The 19,028-nt window shown below is 47.5% G+C and overlaps 1 protein-coding gene across 6 annotated transcripts in view; it reads left to right on the top strand.

Annotated features, from left to right (window-relative positions):
- LOC113487757 (Golgi integral membrane protein 4-like) overlaps positions 1-19,028 on the top strand; it is a 49,013-nt gene that overhangs the window by 15,867 nt on the left and 14,118 nt on the right. For 2 of the 6 annotated variants that reach the window (XM_026862521.1, XM_026862516.1), the window contains exons 1-6: positions 57-596; positions 6,257-6,331; positions 7,564-7,613; positions 8,912-8,965; positions 13,095-13,245; positions 17,234-17,316. In XM_026862521.1, the coding sequence (XP_026718322.1) occupies positions 410-596; positions 6,257-6,331; positions 7,564-7,613; positions 8,912-8,965; positions 13,095-13,245; positions 17,234-17,316 (600 nt within the window). In that variant the 5' untranslated portion in view covers positions 57-409. Of the gene's footprint in view, positions 1-56; positions 597-6,256; positions 6,332-7,563; positions 7,614-8,911; positions 8,966-13,094; positions 13,246-17,233; positions 17,317-19,028 lie in introns of those variants that run through there. The other 4 variants (XM_026862519.1, XM_026862520.1, XM_026862515.1 and 1 more) reach the window with 3 other exon arrangements.

Below are 19,028 nucleotides of genomic sequence, written 5' to 3'. Positions count from 1 at the left end.
CCCCCCTTCCCGCCCCCCCTTCCACTGCAGCACATGGGAAGCAAAAGTTTTCCTCCTCCTCCTCTTCCTCCTCCCCCTCCCCGCCGCCCTCCGCCCCGGCCCCCGGGCCGGTCCCCCGGAGCCGTTTGGAGCCGAAGGATGCGTCTGCCGGCACCCCGGCCGCTCCCCCCGGACCTGGGTGCTGCGCTGCGCTTCCCTCCGGGAGCGGGGGGGGCATGAGGAATAAAACGTTCCTGGAGCGTTTTCCGCTGCTCTGAGGGCTGGAAAGGAGCGAAGGCGACACTTCGACCGCATCTTGCAGGGAGATTCTGCGAATTTACAGGGGGAAGGGGCTCGTCGGGCAGAAAGAATCAGATGCTTTAGCCACGGCGGAGAGGCAGCGCTGCACCCGCTTTGCTTCGGCCCCATCATGGGTACCGGCATGTGCTCGAGGAGGCAGAAGGGGCTTCTGCAGACCGCGTTTTGCCTGGTGACTCTAGCGTGTTTGGGCTCGGGAGTTTTCATGTACAACCACTTGCAGCAAAAGGTGCGGAACGCCGAAGCCCTGGCCCAGAAATACAAACAGCAGCAGGAAGCGCTGTCTGCCCAGCTCCAAGGTGAGTGACCCGCTCCCTGGGTGTGCGCACACGCTCGCTGGACTTCCCTCTCCCAGCGTTCCCTCCCGGGGCTTTTGTCGCCCGGGCCAGCGACAAACAGGGTGCCTTTGGGGAGCAACGTGCGGCTTTTGGCTTTAAAGAGCTCTACGAAGATGTTGTCGCCTGTTTCCTCCCCACCCCCCCGTCTTTGCTGTCTAGAATTAGAGTAGCCTTGAATCTGAAGTGCTGGAGCGAGGGGAGCAGAGTGTGTGCTGGATTGGTGAGTTCAGCTGCATCACGTTTATTCCATTTTTTCTCCATTTAGTTCCTTTTGGCCGTAAAGACTCGTCCTATGTCACTCTACATGAGAAGCAGGAAAAAAATGCAAACAGAGGCTGTTTGGGCAGACTGAGATGTGGCTCCACGCTTGAGCCCGCAGTAGCATCTGTCCAGAAAGGGAATAGAGAGGCAAGGGGTCCTTTAGGAAAGTTTGTTGTCATCCCATCTACTGCCCATCGCCTTAGCAAGGAAACAAATCTATCTTCTTCTCAAGAGATTGATCTGGGACTAGAAAAGTCTTGCTGGCTTGTTTGAGGCCGGTTGATGCTGCAGCACAGAGCTCCCCTAAAAAGCGGGGAGAGGGAGGAAGAACTGGCATTTCTGAGCCTCCCGACCAGGGTTTGGTTCCTCTGGCAAGAGCTGCCAGAAGGCGTGCGTGATGTGTATATTCCCCTTCCCCCTCTCGTTTGTCTTCCTTACATAAATGTCTAACTGTGGGAGAATGACATTTTAGCCCGTGGAGAGATCCCTGTAGGGAAGGCTGAGGACACATGTTACTCCATTGCTGAACTCTTAATTTCTTTGTCTAGTCTGTCATTCTAGCCTTACTGCCTCTGCCAAAGCTACATTTCCAGCACCTGACACTAGATTTGGAGTTTCTCAGAGGGATTTTCTTAGCTCCCTGTAGAGAGGTTTGGTGGGAATCCACACTCTGGTAGCCAGCAGTTGGGTGTGTAGTGCTGGAGGATGGGTTGGTTGTGGAGCACCCACAGAATGAATTTTATGTGGACAAAATATTGTTTACTTGTGGTCCTAGTGACTCGAGGTCAAGAGGTTCATTGAACACTTTTTCTTCTAACAAGTGGTTTTAGATTATCGTGTTTAGATTGAGAGCTCTTCCTCAGGCTAAAACCAACTATGGGGTATCCATTATGACCTCTGTTGACATATCCAGTGACATTGGTTCTACAGCTTGTGTTGCTGGGGAATTCTGCAGATCTGTGACTCCACATATGTGCCTTTTGGGGTTAAATGTTTTCTGGTGGTTTTGTGTTGTGATGCAAATGTAACATTGTGCATATGCTTGGTGTGCTCAGGGCTGTGTATTTCTACCTGTAAACTGGGAAAGCAGAGTGTGGGGTTGTGTTTGTGTCTCAAAGAAACATGCTTTAAAAAAAAAAAAAATCAATCTTGTGAATTGATCTAGGGTGTGTATAGATTCACTGCTGTTATTTTACATTTTGTTTCCATTTTTTCTTTCTCTATCACAAGGCAGTCAGACAGCTACAGCTCCTGATGTGTTTCACAGTCCCAGGCACAGCGATTTCCACCTGCAGCTTGATTCTGAGATGCAAGGATCAGCAGGGCAGAAGTTAGCCCACATTCCTTTCTGATGTGTCAGCATCTCTTGCTTCTCTTGGAGAGGGGCTGGTTCTTCAGAGAATAAGATGACAGTGGTAGCCTCAGGGAGCCCCAGTTTTGGGAACAGCAGGCTGAGGCAAACAACTGAGACAGGCTCATAATAGTTTTTCCACCCAAATATATTTGAATGGCAGAGCCATAGCCTGTTGCTGGGGTTTCTAACCCTCTGTCAGCCCTCCCATTCCTAAATACAGTTGTTGCCATGGAGACCCTTTTTATTTTGAGAAGACATTTACTTGTCCAACAATTTTAACAAAGGCAAAGCTTCTTTTTGGATTTGGCTGGTGGGAGAAGCCTAACGACTGGCAGATAGGAACCATGTTCGTGGAAGTCTGGAAGTGCAGAGCTATCCTGAACATACAGCCAGGGCTCGCATTCTCTTGTCCTGCTGCCCAGATTCCTGCTGTGCTCGGGTCCTGGAGGGTGGGGGGTCAGGGCTCTGGGCCCTATCCCTGCCCCTCTGCTGAATTGTGTCTTCTGCATCTGATTCCTGTCTTTCCAGCCCTACAAAAGGAGGACGTGTTATTTTGAGGTGGAATTCAGTACTTTGTCTCAGCTATCAAATCTTACCCTTCTTATATCTGAGCACAGTACATGGTTAGTGCTTCTGGTAGCCTCTGTAAATAAAGCTTCAAAGTGTAGTGCTGGGCCAAGAGCTGAGAGGGAAGAGGAAAGCACATGGATGGAGGAGGGAGCAAAGCTGTCTTGAAACCAGCACTGCCCGTCCCATGTGCTGCACATGGATGGATCTCATCTACTCTTAAAATAAGAGCAAAGCAGCTACCGACTTTGCTGTAGGGTGAAACACATTGTGTGAGAAGAAAGGGAGGTGGGGTGTGTGTGTGTGTGTTTGTGTGTGAGCCTGTCCAACCTCTTTCCCCGTGGTTAGTACCCCTTGCTCTTGATGCAGCAGACAGAGGTAGCTGGTTGCTGTGACTCAGTAGACATTCTTTGCGTACTGTGGTCCAGATGGAATCTAGAAGGAAGATCTTGGCTTTTCTTTCCCTCCATCTCTTCTCTTTCTGCTGGGTGGGGTTGGAGGTGTGTCTGAAAGTGCATGGAGACACCTTGCTGAATGCTGGGCTCTCCCTTACGGGCTGTGATCTGGGGGACTCTGCTGCTGCCACGAGGCTCAGAGGGGATTAGAGACACAGCCTGGCCAGCTGTGACCTGATGTGCACTTCGGGTGAATCTGTTCTGTCTCAGCCCCCACCCCACACTGATGCTGTGCTGTAGCAGGTGGCTTTAACTGAAGCGCTGCTTTGCCACCTTCCACTTTCCATAGGTGTGTGCCTGTATGTGCATGCACGTGCTTCTGCCTGGGTGCTCTGAGTGCTGTTAAAGAGATTTTATTTTGGTCAGTTCACTAACAAACAGCACTCTTTGAACAGGTAGGAGGGAAGGGTGCATTTGTAGTGCCATCCACTTCTGTCTGACACTCCTGGTGTGGCCTGACAACGGCACACATCGGACCCTTGTCTGGTTTGGAGGAATTTTCTCTCTCACAGGAGGCTGCCCTTGCACTGTGGCTGAGCAAGAGTGCAGTGCTCCTGGCCTCACCATTGCGTGTCTTTTATCCAATCTGTCTCTCCTTTGCCATCTCTCTGGCTCGGAGAGGGAGGTATGATGAGTCTGGCTTTCATTCTGCTCTCCTTGTCCCTTCCTCTGGATGGTTCTTGAGCCCGAGTGACTGGTGCCATCGGTGATTAGTTGTGAGGTGACTGGATGGAGCCTGGCAGGAGTATTTGATGCCCCTAACAAGGACAGCAACAGAGGAAAAAAGGCTTTTTCTGGGTGATTAGCTATGAGAGGGGAAGAAGCACGATGCTGTCTGGAAGTTAGTGTTGATCTCTGCTGAGAGCTGCTTGGAGCTGCGAGCCACGGGCAGCGTGACAACTCTTCCCGCAGTATGTGCTGTTGGCATAGAAATGGCCTGACGAACTGTGCGCCGTGAGTAGCTTTAGCAGAACCAGAGCAGCAAATCTGACACCTCTGTTGCCTTGCTCTGTGAAAGCAGGGAGCTAGCATGCACCCGGGGCTTTCCTGGGCAGCGGTAAAATGAAACCACTTGAACAGAAAGAGAGTAAAACCTGGGACCATTGGCGAGACTGGAATCGCTCTCCCTTTATGGATCTCTTAAACTCTCCCTGGCAGATGTTTATCTTAGCACTCTGGGGTATATGAGGCAACCCCTTCACACAACCACCCTGTTTTCTGTGGTCTTTTAAAATGTCTGTGGAAGGCCTGACCTGTTCTTCTTTCCCAAAGGCAAGGCACTGCAGGGGATTTCATTGTTTCAGCAGTTCAAGTTCTGCATTTCAGCTCATTTGGCAGCAGGTGATGGTGCTTTAGTGCTGAGTTCTGGCTGAATTCCAGCCTGGATTTAGACACTGACCACCCTCCATTCTCTTTTGTAATTGCAAATTGTTAAAGACTTCCTGGCTTCCTGTCCTCTGAAGCTATACAGTGCCATCTTGGTCTGCTAAGTTGTTGCTGTGTTCCACCACAAAGATGAGTAAGAGACACTAGTTTATGCAGCGCTTATCTGCTGGTTTGTGTAAGACTGAATCCAGCTTTTCTGGGCTCTAGAGACCTGGAGGAATGGCAGGAGCAATTACAACTTTTTGTTTTCTTCTAGTCACTGGAGGTTAATTCAGCTTATTTTACAAAAAAAAAAAAAAGTGTCAGGAGAGCCAGATTTTAATCCTAAATTTCTGAATAAACAGCCTATGACATGGAGTTGTTCCTGAAGACTCATGTCATCTTCTCCTGAGGGAGATCAGAAGTGACAGAGGGAGTTAGGTGGGTCAGGGGAGACAGCTTGGATGTGAATGCCTGGGGAATGGCTCCTCAACCTGGGGGGAGACTGAGCTTGGCACGTGGATAAACCCAGGCTGGCAGAGCTTAAACATAGTCCTTGTACCTGCAGCGTCTAAAACCAGCATAGTCCAGGAAAAGCCAACTTTCTCTTGTCCTGCTTGAGCCCTCGATTTCAATACAGGAAAAGTCACTGTCTGGAGTCACTCTGGAGGCAAGTTAATTTTATCACCCCTGCCCGGTGCCATTCAGGCGTGGTGGCAGTCTCTGTGCAGAGGGGATGGAGGAGCCTGTTGCAGCTGAGTGCTGTGACTCAGGGAAAGCTCTTGGTTAGCATTCAGACATCAGAGCAGATTAAAATCACCATCCATCAGCAAGCTTCTCTGGCACTTTCATTTGTCATGTGGCTGCTGTACGAAGCAGCCTCATCCCTCTCCCTCCTCGGCTCCTGTGCAGAGTACAGATGCTCTTTTGTGTGTAATGGGAGAGGGAGCTGCTTGGCTCACTTTTCCTTAGTGGCCTGAGAGCCAGTTAACGGTTGGGTTGTGGAAGGGGAGAAGATATCTCTGCTGATGATGCCTTTACAGAACACATGACCTGCAAGGCTCTGGCTGTCTCAAGCCTGGTAGTGAACTTGGCCTGCAAATACACTGTTTAGCCACTGGCTACTAAAGACAGCTCTTGGCCTTGGCAGCTTTGACTCCAAAGTCAAACCTGAGTGCAGATACTCACAGGATGACAGATAGGTGTGTTATATCAGGAATATCCATTGTATCTAGTCCAACCATCCCCACCATGGTCCAGACCTTATCTGCTTACATTTTGCAAAGAAGTGCAAAGTGGTTGTAGCTGGACCTGACCCTTTCATTGTTCAGGACATCTGAAGCATTTCAGGACTGTTGATTTGCTTGGTCTGGATTTTACATGTGAACTACTGTGTGCTTAAGCCTAGAAACCCAGAGTGGTGCAGGCCATTCAAAACAGGCAAGGGTCTTTTGCCCCAGTCTGCTCTCCTGGGCACTTTTGGCCCCGTCCACAGCAGCATTTGAGATCTCCATGTGCCCCTGTTCACCTGACCTGAGAGAGACCTGTTTTGGGGAAAAGAATATGTGGGACGAAATTTCAGGGTTTATCTCATGCTCTGCCTCTTTCTGCTTCCCTAGTTGTGTATGAGCACAGATCCCGGCTAGAACGGTCCTTGCAGAAGGAGCGAGGGGAGCACAAGAAGACAAAGGAAGGTGAGACTCTTGCATGGGTGGCACAGCCCTGGCCAGCCAACCCTCCAGCTGTCCTGTGGGGAGATGTGTGTGTTGTACCCAAAGCGTTTTCTGCCTTCAGGGCCATGTGTGGATGTTACTGAACACCCCCCAGGTGAGACTCATCCCTGGTTTGTTGGTGGAGAATAGTTAACTGACTTGTCCATTGCCCATGGGCAAAAGGTGCTGGGAGGTGGGCTCGGTTCTCTCATAATCCTACATATGTCCTCAGTCCTTTAAGTGATAATTAAACCTGGCACTAGAACATCTTTTTTCTCTTGAAACTATGTAAACTTTCTTAGAAAACTGATCTGGAGATGCTGAGCTCTACAAGTGCTTAATAATATTAGCATCACTGCATTATATAATACACGGACAGTACAGACTGTCAGATCCGTTAAAGTTGATGTACAGAAGTAGATAAAGACATGCAGGGTATTTTCAGACCATGAAATACAAGAGAAAGCAGAAAGCAAACAGATTAGCTCCTGTATCTTTCCTTGGAGTAAGTAGTGTGTTTGGATGTCAGACCCCTTTGCACCTGATTATTGTTGGCAACTTAATAGCCTGGGTTTTATCTTCAAAACTGGTATGTGGAGTAACATCACTACTTACTCCTACATGCATTGTGTTTCTGGAAAGGCTGACATACGGCATCCAGGTTTGCCTGGAGCTGTGTGGCTGCATAGCTAAGGGAGAAGCTGCATTTCTGCCTCCTTCCATTTATTTGGTCAGGACTGACTGGAAAATGAAGCATCCTAACAAGTTATCTTGTCATGGGCCCTTCCCGTTTGTAAGAAGGTGTGGCACAGATGAGATCAGCAGATGAGTTCCTTTTGGTCTCGCAGAAGCTTTGATTTCCCTTTTTCCAGAGTTGTCTCTCATTTCAGAGCACCCCAAATCCTTACAGTGCTTCAGTGACATCAAAACGGAACTGTTTGTGTGCTGAAGTAGGAAGTCACCGATGCACTTGCCTGTAGAACGGGGAAGGAAGGACATTTGGGCCAGTCTAGATGGGTGGACAGCTCTCCTGGGAAATACCATCTTTCAGAGGGCATTGAGTAGAGTCTCCTAGCAGCATCTGCATTCCAACTTGTTCAGTTGCAGCCATTTGCTCAGCAAGGGGCTGATTTCCTTCTTCCCTCCCCAAAATATAAACCAGATCCATGTTAAATTCCAGCTCATTAAATTGTCTTCTCTTCTTCCATTTCTAGATTTTTTAGTGTATAAGTTAGAAGCTCAGGAAGCTCTCAACAAGGAGAAGGTAGGTATGGTTTGTTCCTCAGAGTATGTGTGTGATAATGGTAAAGATTTTTCTAGTATCTCCACAGTCGTGAGGCCAGTGCTGCTGTCTGGAAGGCATGAAAGGCTGCGAATGTGTATGGTACAAGGTGAACTTTGGCTGACTCCACCTTGCAAGGCTGTTGGTGTGTGAGGATTTACTTCCTCTTCAGGAGAGCTTGTGTTGTGCTTAGAGCAACTCTGCCTGTTCTCCCGTGTGTGGTAGCAGAGCAGATGATTGTCAGCTTTTGGGCTGCAGTCTGAACAGGGAATTGCTGTTCCATGGTACAGAAGAGTCCTGGGGAAACTAAATGCAAGGCACACCACAGGGAACGTGGAGAAGAAAGGTCATGGTCTTGTTGGGGAAATCATACCCATTGTTTTCTATCTCCAGAGATTGTCAAATGATTTCCACTAGCCTGTGGACTGAGTTGACAGGAGTGTTAGGAAGAAACGCATCCCTGGGTTAAGTTTCTCCCATTCACTCGAAGTTATAAGGCTGTTTTTTTTCCTTTCTCAGAGTATCTGTTGATGAGATGCTGGAGAATAGGAATTACTTTTAGCTTGCTCATCTGTGGGTGAATGTCATCCTGTTACAGAAAGAAACTCATGGGTGAATATCTGAATACTCGAATGGCTGGGCAGCTCCCTTGCAATTTGTGCTCATTTGTTGGTAATATTTCATACCATATTGTGTATTTATAAGTTAAATTGTGCGTTGTAGTGGAAATCTCAGCATGGTGGTTAGTTTGCACTTCCATGGTGCTGCTTAAGTGTCTCAGCCATGCTGCTGGTTTCTGTCGGTTGAGCTTGGTTTGATAGCTGTACCTAGTTACAGGAATTTGCTTTAGGCTTACTCAATTGCTTAGGGATCAATTTTTTGTTAAACGGTGCAATTTTTGTGTGTAGGCAAAAGCTTAGCTCTGGTGCTGTCTGCCTCCCCCTCAGCTGCTGCAGAGTGTGCTCAGCCTGCTTGGGGCGGGGGGCATTTACTGTGCCAAGCTCTTCCAGCGCTGGGCCTGTCCTAGATAAAGAACTGAAGACTGGGGAAAACTACTCTGCATGCGAATCTAGAAAGTGCAATTAATTAGCTGGTGGCTAGGTGGCTTTGAAAGGTGGATGTTCTGCTGGTCACCTTGGTGGGCTTGTTCCCCGTCACCATGTGCGTGCCTGCGTGTGCGAGGGGGCAGCAGGAACTGGGCAGGTGCTCCTGTGTGGTTCTCCCTGCCTCGGGTTTTTCTGGGATCTAATGGCACTGCTGAATGTTTTTTTTCTTTCCAGCAAGATTCTATGAACCGATATGGGGCCCTCAGTTCCCAGCACAAGATACTGAAGGTAAGGGAGGAGTCTGGTTTCACGCTCTTCTGCTGCACATTAGAGAGTGCTCCCTGGAGGGACAGTCGGTGCTTTCCCTTACCAGAGATGCTTAAGAGAGTCGGAGGGTTTCCTGGACCTAGTGCCAGCACAGAGGGAAGAGACCATGCAGTGGTGTTGATCTACATTCCTTCCTGACTCTTCAGGTTCATGGGAGTTTCCTACTTATTCTGTTGGGCTTTGTATCAGATTACAGCCTTCACCCACACCTCCTTTCCATCGTAGTCTTTGTGCAGTTTATCACCCAGGAGTTCTGTTGTTCAGCGTGTTCTTTGCTGGGTCTCTTAGTGTGAAAATGGGTCTATTCATTGTAGCTTGCCCATTGGGCTAGTACAATGTATTCCAGTCTGTGTGAGAGGCTCGGAGAGGGGCAGTTTATAGCATTTTATAGCTTATCATGTGTTCTACCTGAAGCATATCTTAATGATAAAGTTTCCTTTTGTTAGAGCAATGCAACCGTGGCTGGTGATGGCAGGTTTTAAATGTTTTTTTTAGTTAGAGCGTTGGCAGTGAAATGGTAATATAATTCTGGGATGTAGAAAGAGGGCTGGGTTCCAGCAATCTTTCACACCGCTGGGTTGTGTTTCCTGAGCAGAGCTGGACCTCCAGCTGCCGGGCTTTTGGACTCAAACTTCGGGAAAGGGGAAGTACAGTTCTGTCTCTTGGGTATTATCCAGCACTGTGGATTCTGGGAACGCTTTGCAATGGTAACGTTCCTCTTCATAGCAACTGCAGTCTGAGCAGAACGCTCTGGTTTGCTTGTCTCAAGGGGACAGTGAGAGCATTTCATCCTGGCTCCCTTTCTCTTGCTTCCTTTTATTGGGAGGGGGGGGGTGTTGGTGGAAAAAATAATCTTTTTTTTCTTTTTATAACTACACTTACAGCTGCTGAAAGACAGGCTGGGGACTGCAGTATGGTAGATTTCATCCCGCACCACTCTGCAAAAACAAGTATTCAGCTCAACTTCTAGCTAGTTATGAGACTGTGAGTAACACTTCTGTTACTGGAGCACAGGCAAAAAAAAAATAATTCCCTCTAGTATTAGCTTCCCCACGAGGAAGATTGCTGCCAGCGATATTGCTACCTGGGAAGTAGACATGTAAATCTGAACAGAAGCAACTAACTCTCTTAAGCTGGAGGTCCCAGATATGACCAAAGAGTTCCATGAAGCCACATCAGGATACTTGGCTTTGCTGTTTCTGGCTGCTGCTGCTGTTCTGACCTGTACTGGTGAGCTGTGTCTGATGAACATCTGCAGCTGGCACACCAGACTCCAAGGAGCAAGGGGCTTTGTCCAAAAATACCAAAAATAGCAGCTGCAGTAGTTGCCTGTGTCTGGATTCCTGCTGGGGCCAGGCTTCATCTTACAATTCCTTTCATCCTCTTGAGTGGAGAATAAAATTTATTGTTAACCTCATTCTGCAGAATCCATCTTGGCATTTGCTGGAATAGGCAGGCGAGCAGGTGGGTGGCTTTAAACAAAAGATTTTTAACATGGACTTCCTGGAACTTCTGGAAGCTGGAAACTTGCTGTGAGGTGTGTCCTTCCTTTGCTTGTGGGTAAGCATCCAGTTACTGTGATTCCATTTTATACAGTGCTGTCTACAGAGCTGCTTTCTAAATCATGGCAGAAATACATGTGTTTGAGATACTCTTTATTATCTTCTTTCTCTTTGCCTGCCCCCCTCTTTCCCCAGAGACCTCGATGAGGTAGAGCCACTGCATAGCTGATGCATCTTGGGTACTACATGTTGTGTGCACAGCAAAGGGAAGGTGGGATGAAAGGACTTGCTGGCCTGAACTCATGCAGCTGAGCTGAAGGACTCCTGATTTTTTTTGAAAGATTAGCTCGCTTTCTGAATGATGTGATTTCCCCAGATTGCAGTGTTGGGCATGATGGGCGAGGACAGAGAATGAAATGTCATGACAGCATGGTCTTTCTGTATTCCCTTACCCCCAGCTGCATTTGTACATGATTTGCACAACCCTCATGTGCTGTGTCTTGCAGTTTCTGCTTAACTGAGTGAAACAGCCTATCTGTGAGGTAGAGAAGGGAATGACGTTACAGTCAGATGGGCAGCTCTGGGCATGAGAGGTTCCTGGCTTCCTCAGGGCTTTCAGCATGCCTAGCTTTGGTAGAACTGACTGGGTCAAGAATGTTCTGCTTCGTTAAGTTGCTTCTCTGAAAAATAATCACATGTAGCATGTTCCAGACCTCCTGTCCTGCACCTACAGTAAAACAGCATCTTTAGATTCCTCCTAAAGTCTGCATACATTGGTTGCAGAAGAAACCAGCTGAGAGTGAGGATGCTCTGTGTCCTTAATGAGCCAGACTGGGCCTCAGGTGTTTTGTGTGACCTTGGTCAAGGCACTTATTTCTCTCTTTAGCTTCCTGCTGCTATCAAAGGATGAATACTCCCTCCCTTCCTGACTGTGAGCAGTCTGGGGACAGGCATTATGCACATCACCTGCCAGACAGAATATGGGCTAGAAATGAATTGACCTGAGCAGATGAGGACTTAAAAATCCTTGAATTGCTTAGAGCTTCTGGTTAAAACCAATTATCACTTGCTAACGCTTGTGGCTTCTGAGGTGTTTAGTATCAAAATGATTTTAGGGATGTGGTTCCTCTGCAGTGCTTTCTGGCGATGGCTCTGATGAGAACTGTAAGTACCTAATGGCTTTGAAAGCCAAAGCAGGAATCTTTTATTCTCTTTATTTTCCCTCCTGATCTTGTGATCTGATCAACCTGACATCCTTGTGTCTCTTCTTTGTTCTGTCTCTGGGACCCCTCCACACCGGTAGCTTTTCCTCTGCATTGCATGTATTTTTGGAGCACGGTTATTTCTCTCCTTTTAGTGTAAGATAATTGCTTCAGGGGAGAATGCCTGGGCCACAGATGCTTTGTTTTACTGGGGATAAATGCAATCATCGATAGCATTTAGAGGTTTGGGGTTTTTTAAAGGAAGATGTGGTTTTTACAGGAAGGCTGATTGAAATTGCTGCCTGAGTCCTGAGGAGCTATTGTGTGGAAGGGCCAGGGTTCACCTGTGAGCCAATCAATCTGCATGCATAATTGGTGTTGACAAACTGAATGTGGAAGGACTCTGTAGGTTACCATGGGAACAAAAAAGGAGGTGAATTCTGGTTCAGTGGGTCTGAGCAAAAGGATATCTCACTATATTTTTGTTCTTGGGCTCTGCAAGAGGGGAGGGCAGAAGAGAACAGTTCGTCAACTCACTTCTATCTGATGAATTCTTGGCCTGCTGGAAATAGTCTGTGGTCTCGTGAAAGTGTTGTCCTGCTGGTTTACACCTGTGAGCCCCACGTTACTGTGGGGAATGTGGGCACTCTCCAGTCTCACTGTGTGAGAGGATGAGGTGTCCTGGGAAAAGATCTCCCTCCTGTTCTAGCAGCTTGGAGAACAGCCAGGCTGCTGGGAAGCAAACCAGGCAGAGGGGACAACCTGAGTGTTCAGGTGTCCTGTGTCCTCAGTGACCAGCAATACACGCATGCAGAACGATGGTGGGAATTAGACCTTAGCCCTAATTAAAGGTGAACCACTCCTGTGATGCAGTGTGCAGAATGATCCCCTGTGCACCACAGTGTGCAGGTAACACTCGTCCATCAGTGTGTCTTGGACTCTGGAGAGGACCTTGGATTTGTGCAGTGTTCCACGGGTGGTTGGGTTGATACCAGCAACTGCTATAGAGCCTGCATTGCTCTTGCAGAGCAGGGTGTTCAGGGAAGGTGGGAAGGGGTAGGAGTAGTTCTTGGCTGTGTCCCAGAGTCTCTGTCTCTTTTTCAGGCAGGTGTGGACCACATTCTGCTTCCAGTTTAGTGGCTTCCAAGGAGACCTCCCAAACTGCTTCACAAAGCAGAGTTTAATTGGCATTTCACATCCCTCCTGAACCACTGAACACAAAGAATATTTTATTTTGTCTGGGATTTCTAGCTACCTTCTTGGAGGAATGAACATATCTTCTGCCTCCCCAAACAACTTATTAAACAGAAGCACTCAAGTAGCACTTGGCAACAGATAAATTACTCTTCTTCTACTGACTCTTTTGTCACTTCTTTTCATATTCAGAACCAGCATGAAGATGTCAAGAAGCAGCTGCTTGACCTGCAGCTGCAGCACAACAGCTTGAAGCTGGAACATCGTAAGACACTGGAGTCCCATAGCCAGAAATATGCCCAGCTGCAGCAGGAGAAGGACAGCGAAGTCACAAACTTGCAGGGTGAGTGTGATGGAAAGGTAAAAAAAAAATACTAGGCAGAGAAAGGACTGAAGAACTGAGTTCAGGAAAGGACAGTGTTTCTTTTCCAGGCCCCCACAAGGTCTGTAGATACTGCAGGAACCCCCTGGTGTGACTGTGAGTGTGCACTGCCTTAGCCCTACACCTGCACTGAGCGTTGTCTGACCTCAGGGTGGTGGTGCAAGAACAAGGGCAGTGTTGGAACTGGCCCAGTGCCCTGGGGTTGCACTGAGGGGAGGTGAGAGATGCAGAGCAGGCTCTGGAGCAGCTTCCCCATGTGAGGGAAGCCACTGCCTTCACAGGTGGTGTTTTTGTGTGGAAATACACACCACAAAAGCCTCTGCCTGCTTGGGCTGGCAAACACGCTGATCAGGCTGCGATTGCTGGGCAGTGTAGGGTCACAGAGGAGAGGAGTTTCCTTTTTTTTTATATGACCTTGGGTTTAACCATACTTTGGGTTCTCTGGGGTTCAGAGACCCCCAGTGTTGTACTACCTGGGGCACCCCTGGCTTCTGTCAACACCAGCACTTTCATGGTGTTTATTTTAAAAGCCTACTTGACTTTTGCTGGCTGCTTACTCTTACTGCAGCTGCTACTTATTATTGTAGAATTTGTGTAGAGCCAGGTAAGATGGTAAATTATTGTGCTAGGTGCTGGTCATATTCAGACTGTGAAACAGTCCATGTCCCAAGGCGGTCACGCTCAAAGTGGATAAGACAATCCAAAAGTAAAAAGTGTGAGGCTAAGGTAGAGGTACAGGCCTGTGGTTCTGCAGTAGGCTGGGGCAGAAACAACAGACTCATCCATTAGATGCTGCTGCCTTCCCCTGTCCTTTCTCTGGTGGGTCAGTGTAAGTTAGCAGAGATGCTTCTGTGGCAGAGATAAAACACTGTGACATTTAGGTATCCCACTTCAACATACGTTTTCCATTTCTCTGTGCACTTTTGACCATGGAAACCAGCTTCTATATTACTAGAATCCTGTAAATTCTAACATTTAAGCTGGGGAGCAAATTAAACATACATTTTGTAATTAATGGTGTAGGTATATAAAATGTGTTTAATAGTGCAAGTATTGCAGAGAATGCTGATCCCTTCAATTCCCAAAGAGTAGTTTCTATTTAGTCTGCTGTTTAATTAGATTGTGAGGGTTTTAAGGTTCACATCTGTTCTTACTTAGATTAGGTCTGGGAGAGTGAAATCTCTTGATGTTTTGTTTGGGTTTTTTTGCTGATCAACAAAGCCCTAGTATCTGATGAGCACTTCTGGGTTAAAAGGGGGGAATTGAGCACAAGCAAGCAAAACCTAAATACTTGGTTGTCTCCCTTCTTGAAATAGGCAGCCCCCAATGAAGTAAGAAAACAAATTCTGTCAGTGGAAGGAGAATAATAATCAGAAAAACAATCCGGAGAGGGAAGCTAGCCAGGAAGGCTGGCTTAAGCCTGATACTACTATTCTCTGTCCGTCTTCCCAGGCTACTGTTCACTTGGTGCCACCTCTCTCCTTGGTGCTTTAAGCTCTAAGCTGGCTAGTAAATCTTCCCTGAAGTATTGGCAACTGTGCCATACAAAAGAGCAAGGCAGTCTCATGAGACTTGGCAAAGGCAGGGAGCTAGTAGCATTGCTAATGCCTCATTTTCTTTCCTTATGTTGCACCAGTACTTTCTATATATAATGTGCCCTCAGGAGACGTGTGTTGGAAGATGTGCCTCTGTCAGTGAGTAGAGAACAGTATCTGAGCAGTGGGCATTGCTCAGGGCTGTTCAAAGGGAACAGGGGGATTTTTGCTAGATTCAACTGCAAAAATGAACCCCTCGCCCCAGGGATGCTGGGGGAAAGCAGAAGCCCACTGGGAACTAAGGGGGATTCTTTCACGGGAGGAACTGTGTTTGGTAGCTCCTCTTGGTGGTCCTTCAGGTGCTTTACAGCCTTGGGGCAGCTCTTGGGTTGGTGATCTCTACATGCAGATGCTGGGGTGTGGGGATGATGGAGCTGTGCCATGTGACCCAACAGTTGTGGTGCTCTTGGGGTATCTCGTGCCCTGTTCCTGAAAATCCCTGCTTCTGGAAGTGGTTTTTGAATGCTGGTTCATGTGTTTATGAGTATACGCTCAGGTAGCTGAACCCTCCTGGTCTTGTTAACCAGAGCCTTTTTAATCCTGTTTGCTTCCTCCCTCTACTCCAGGCCTTTCCTGCTGCATTATGAACTATTTTCTCCTTTACTTTATAGGAACTGCAGTCTATTTATGCTGCATTTCACACCCCCAGCACAGCCTGTCCTCTCTTGTGCTCCCCCATGCTAATTCTGTACTCTTCCTTTTTTTTTTTTTTTTTTTTTTTTTTTTTCATACATTGGCATAGTCCGCTTTGAAGGCAGACAGATAGTTTTGATCTTTGAGCTTCTGTTGGAGATAAGGATGCTGTAGTTACAGCTGAAACTTTTTCTTCCCGTTGACACCAGTGGTAAAACTCCTGATGGGGCCACTGGGACCAGCATCTCATGTCTGCCATGCTGGTGGTAGAGGAAGGACACACAGTGGCATGAAGGTTTTGATTTCCAGGTTCTGAATAAGCTTTGAAGGCCTGGATGTTACTGAGGTATTGGCTCAGTGAAACTGCAGGATTCTTTTGGACATGTCTTCCCACACTTGAGATGCCTTTGGTTCTCTCAAAGGCCTGGGGAAATGTCTGTTTTATAGCCAGAGGTTTTAGCAGTAGCTGTCATCTAGCCCGGACTAGCTGCCTCAAAACACACCCCTTACTCACTGCTCCAGGCCAACACCCACAGCACCGTGTGCTTTCAGCACTGTGTGCATACAAGGTAACTCAATTAAAGCTGTTCTAGCTGTGGTCCCACATGACATAATCCTGTATTTCCTTCTGCCTGCAGGAAAGACAGAACCTTTTTTTTTTTTTTTCTGTTTGATGTTAACCTTCGCTTCAAGGCAAGAACACCCAACCTCAATGGCAAAATGTTCTGTCCCAGGGCTGAATGTTCTAAAAACAGATATACCAGTGTAATCAGAAATATCTATAGTCTTGAGCTGAAATCTCACATGCAATTCAGCCTACAGCAAAGTGACCATCCTGTTACAGGAAACATTCCCATCCTTGTCCTGGCAGGTGCAACTATGTCTGCAGAGAAATCCTGGTGCATGTGGTTCTAGTCATATTTTGAGAGCCTTATCCAAATTAAGACTGACATTTTTTTTACACAGTCTTTCTGTTGACCGGAGGTTATGCAATTCTATTCAAGGCAGTGAAACGTAAATGTATTGTGTGTCTTGTAACTGAAGTACTTAAGAGTGTGCAAATTGCTTGAAAGGAGCCCAGCCTGGGGGCTGAAAGGCACAAGCTTGCTACTTAACAGCATAGGAATAAATGTGCCTGAGGACCTAGTTGTCCTATGATTGCTTTCCCTAAGTGGGCTTTGGGGTTTTTGTGTACTTTGTGCAGTAGGAGTGATCTGTGTGGGTTCAGGAGAGCCGACAGACTTCTCTTGTAGCTGTTTCTCAACCTCCCAGTTACTACTGCTCGCTGCTCTCCCTGCTGTCCAGCTGCAGTGGGTCAGGGAAATGAAGAATCAAGTATCTTATTCTGATAGCAAGCACAGCAAGAGCCTGACCATGGTAGCAATAGTTAGCAGAGAGACTCTGGAGAGGAGAAATGTAGAATACCAGGTTGAAAGGGACCTCAAGGATCATCTAGTCCAACCTTTCTTGGCAAAAAGAGGAAGGGGAAAAAAAAAAACAAACAAAAAACCAGAGGAAGTTCCTTGGATGGGCAGGACTCCTGAGTGCTGAAGGAATGATGATTTAGTTTGTCAACGTGTTTGGCTAGTCCCGAGTTAGTGCTTCACTGTAATTCCTGGGCTTGGGGAGATCTAGGAGGTCAAGAAGAATTTATGGTAAGGAAGAGAGATACCACACTTGGGAAAATAACTCTCCTAAGCAAATTTCTTCTTCTCTTGCAGATACAGTCTTTAAACTCAGAGAAGAGAGCAAGCTGCTCCGGAAGGCCCACCAGGAAGTTCACTCTCAGCTCCTTAATGCCCAGGTAGCCATCAGGGGGCTGTTTGTGGCCACATGGGACAATCTTTCACTGGGGTCTGGGTGCACTATCAAATATTCTCTAAATAATCTACTTATCAACTATATTCCAGCGTGGCAAGTTGCCTAAGACAGTGCTGGTAGGTGTAAACATTCTGTACAAGTAAAATTCTCCAGCCTGGATTCTGTCCCAGTAGCTGAAAATACAGGTATGCTACACAAGTCACTGCGGTTCAAGTGAGCATGTACCAGCATACTCCCAACCCTGGAATGCCTCCTGTCACCTACCCACATCTCAAATACTTCCACCCTAAATGAATTGTCTCTGTTTATGCCTATAAATTAATTGCCAAGAGAAATAGCAATGCAGAGGTGCCTTGCCCAGCTTGCTGAGACTAGACACTCAACGACCCTGGCAAAATGTTCCCTTCTGCATCTCCCTGTGAAGCCTTAGTAGGGAGGGAGGCATATTAATAAAAAAAAAAAAATTGGAAAGAGCTATGTAAAGTAGAAGTTAATGTTCAGTAGTAAGTGTTGGAATGTGATGCTTTTGGAGGCTGGGGCAGACGTGCAAGTGGTGTTGGCTTAAGACTAGAGAGGCAAAAAATCTTTTTTTTTTTGCAGGAGGGGGGAAAAAAAAAAAAAGTTCTGTTTATATGGTGTTGTGCTTGTGCTGTGGAGATGCAGAGTGCTGAAGAGGCTCACATCAACTCCTGACCTCACAGAATTCTGCTTATCCAGCTGAAGCTGGGAGCTCCCAGACCCTGGGAGAAGGGAGAAAGCAGGGTATGCTGGGAGACGTGGGAGGACTTCATGGCTCTGCGGTGTTTGTCTGAGGCCCTTGTAGTGAGTCAAGACACAAGCAGCTTGGTAAATATACTTTAAAAGTCACATTGGAGTCTGAATTAGTCTTTTCTGTTGGTAATTAACAGCCTTTTCTCAAGCACTCCCTTGGATTATAGGATAAGCCTAGAAGCAAGGAGCTAATTGTGGTTAGATGCTGTTGACAAGTGATTCTTCCCCTGAACTTGAACTAGAGGTGCAGGGGGTAGTGGGTTTTGACTTCTACAAGATGACTCTTGAGTTCTGCCTGATCTGCCCTGCAAAGTGGCAGCTGATAAGTGGCTCTGGGGCATTGCAGACTTCACAGATAACTGCCTGCTCCAGGCAGGAAGCCCGGGTTACTGACACTGCAGGCAGCTGTCATTTGACAGCTCTTTGGCTCGTGTCAGATGGGGTTTGAGGGGTCTCAGGTGGCCCATCAGTGTATTTGACTTGCCTGCCTTCATAATCGTGACTTCCACTGAGCTGCTTTTTCACCCTGTGCTTGTTGGAAACTAAACAAAGGCTTCTGGTCTCTGCAGGGGTCAGTCCAGCACACCCATACTCGGATTGAAACAGCCTGTGATTACAAGATCCTCCAGTGCCCCAGCAAGCCTGTATTCACACCTCCTGCTATCAAAATGTGTCTCAGCCATCATTTTTTAGGCCTCCTGACTAAACTTTCAAAGTAGCTGCCAAAGGCGCTGCTCTAGCTTGCTCTCAGGCAACACTGAGACCCAGCCAGCTCCCATCATACAGGCTTCTGCCACTGACAGCGTGGGTCGGTCTCAGTTGATCAAAGGTGCTCGGTCATTCTGTATTTCTACTTTTGTCTTGCTGGGTCAATGCTGAGTGCATTTGCAGCTGGCACACCGTGTAGGCCCAGTCCCGGATTAC

This window comes from Athene cunicularia (genome assembly GCF_003259725.1).
Source record: "Athene cunicularia isolate RWA chromosome 21 unlocalized genomic scaffold, athCun1 chr21_part1, whole genome shotgun sequence".
Taxonomy (NCBI): Eukaryota; Metazoa; Chordata; class Aves; order Strigiformes; family Strigidae; genus Athene; species Athene cunicularia.
The sequence above is the reverse complement of the archived record's forward strand: the minus strand, read 5'-3'. Positions and strand labels throughout refer to the sequence as shown.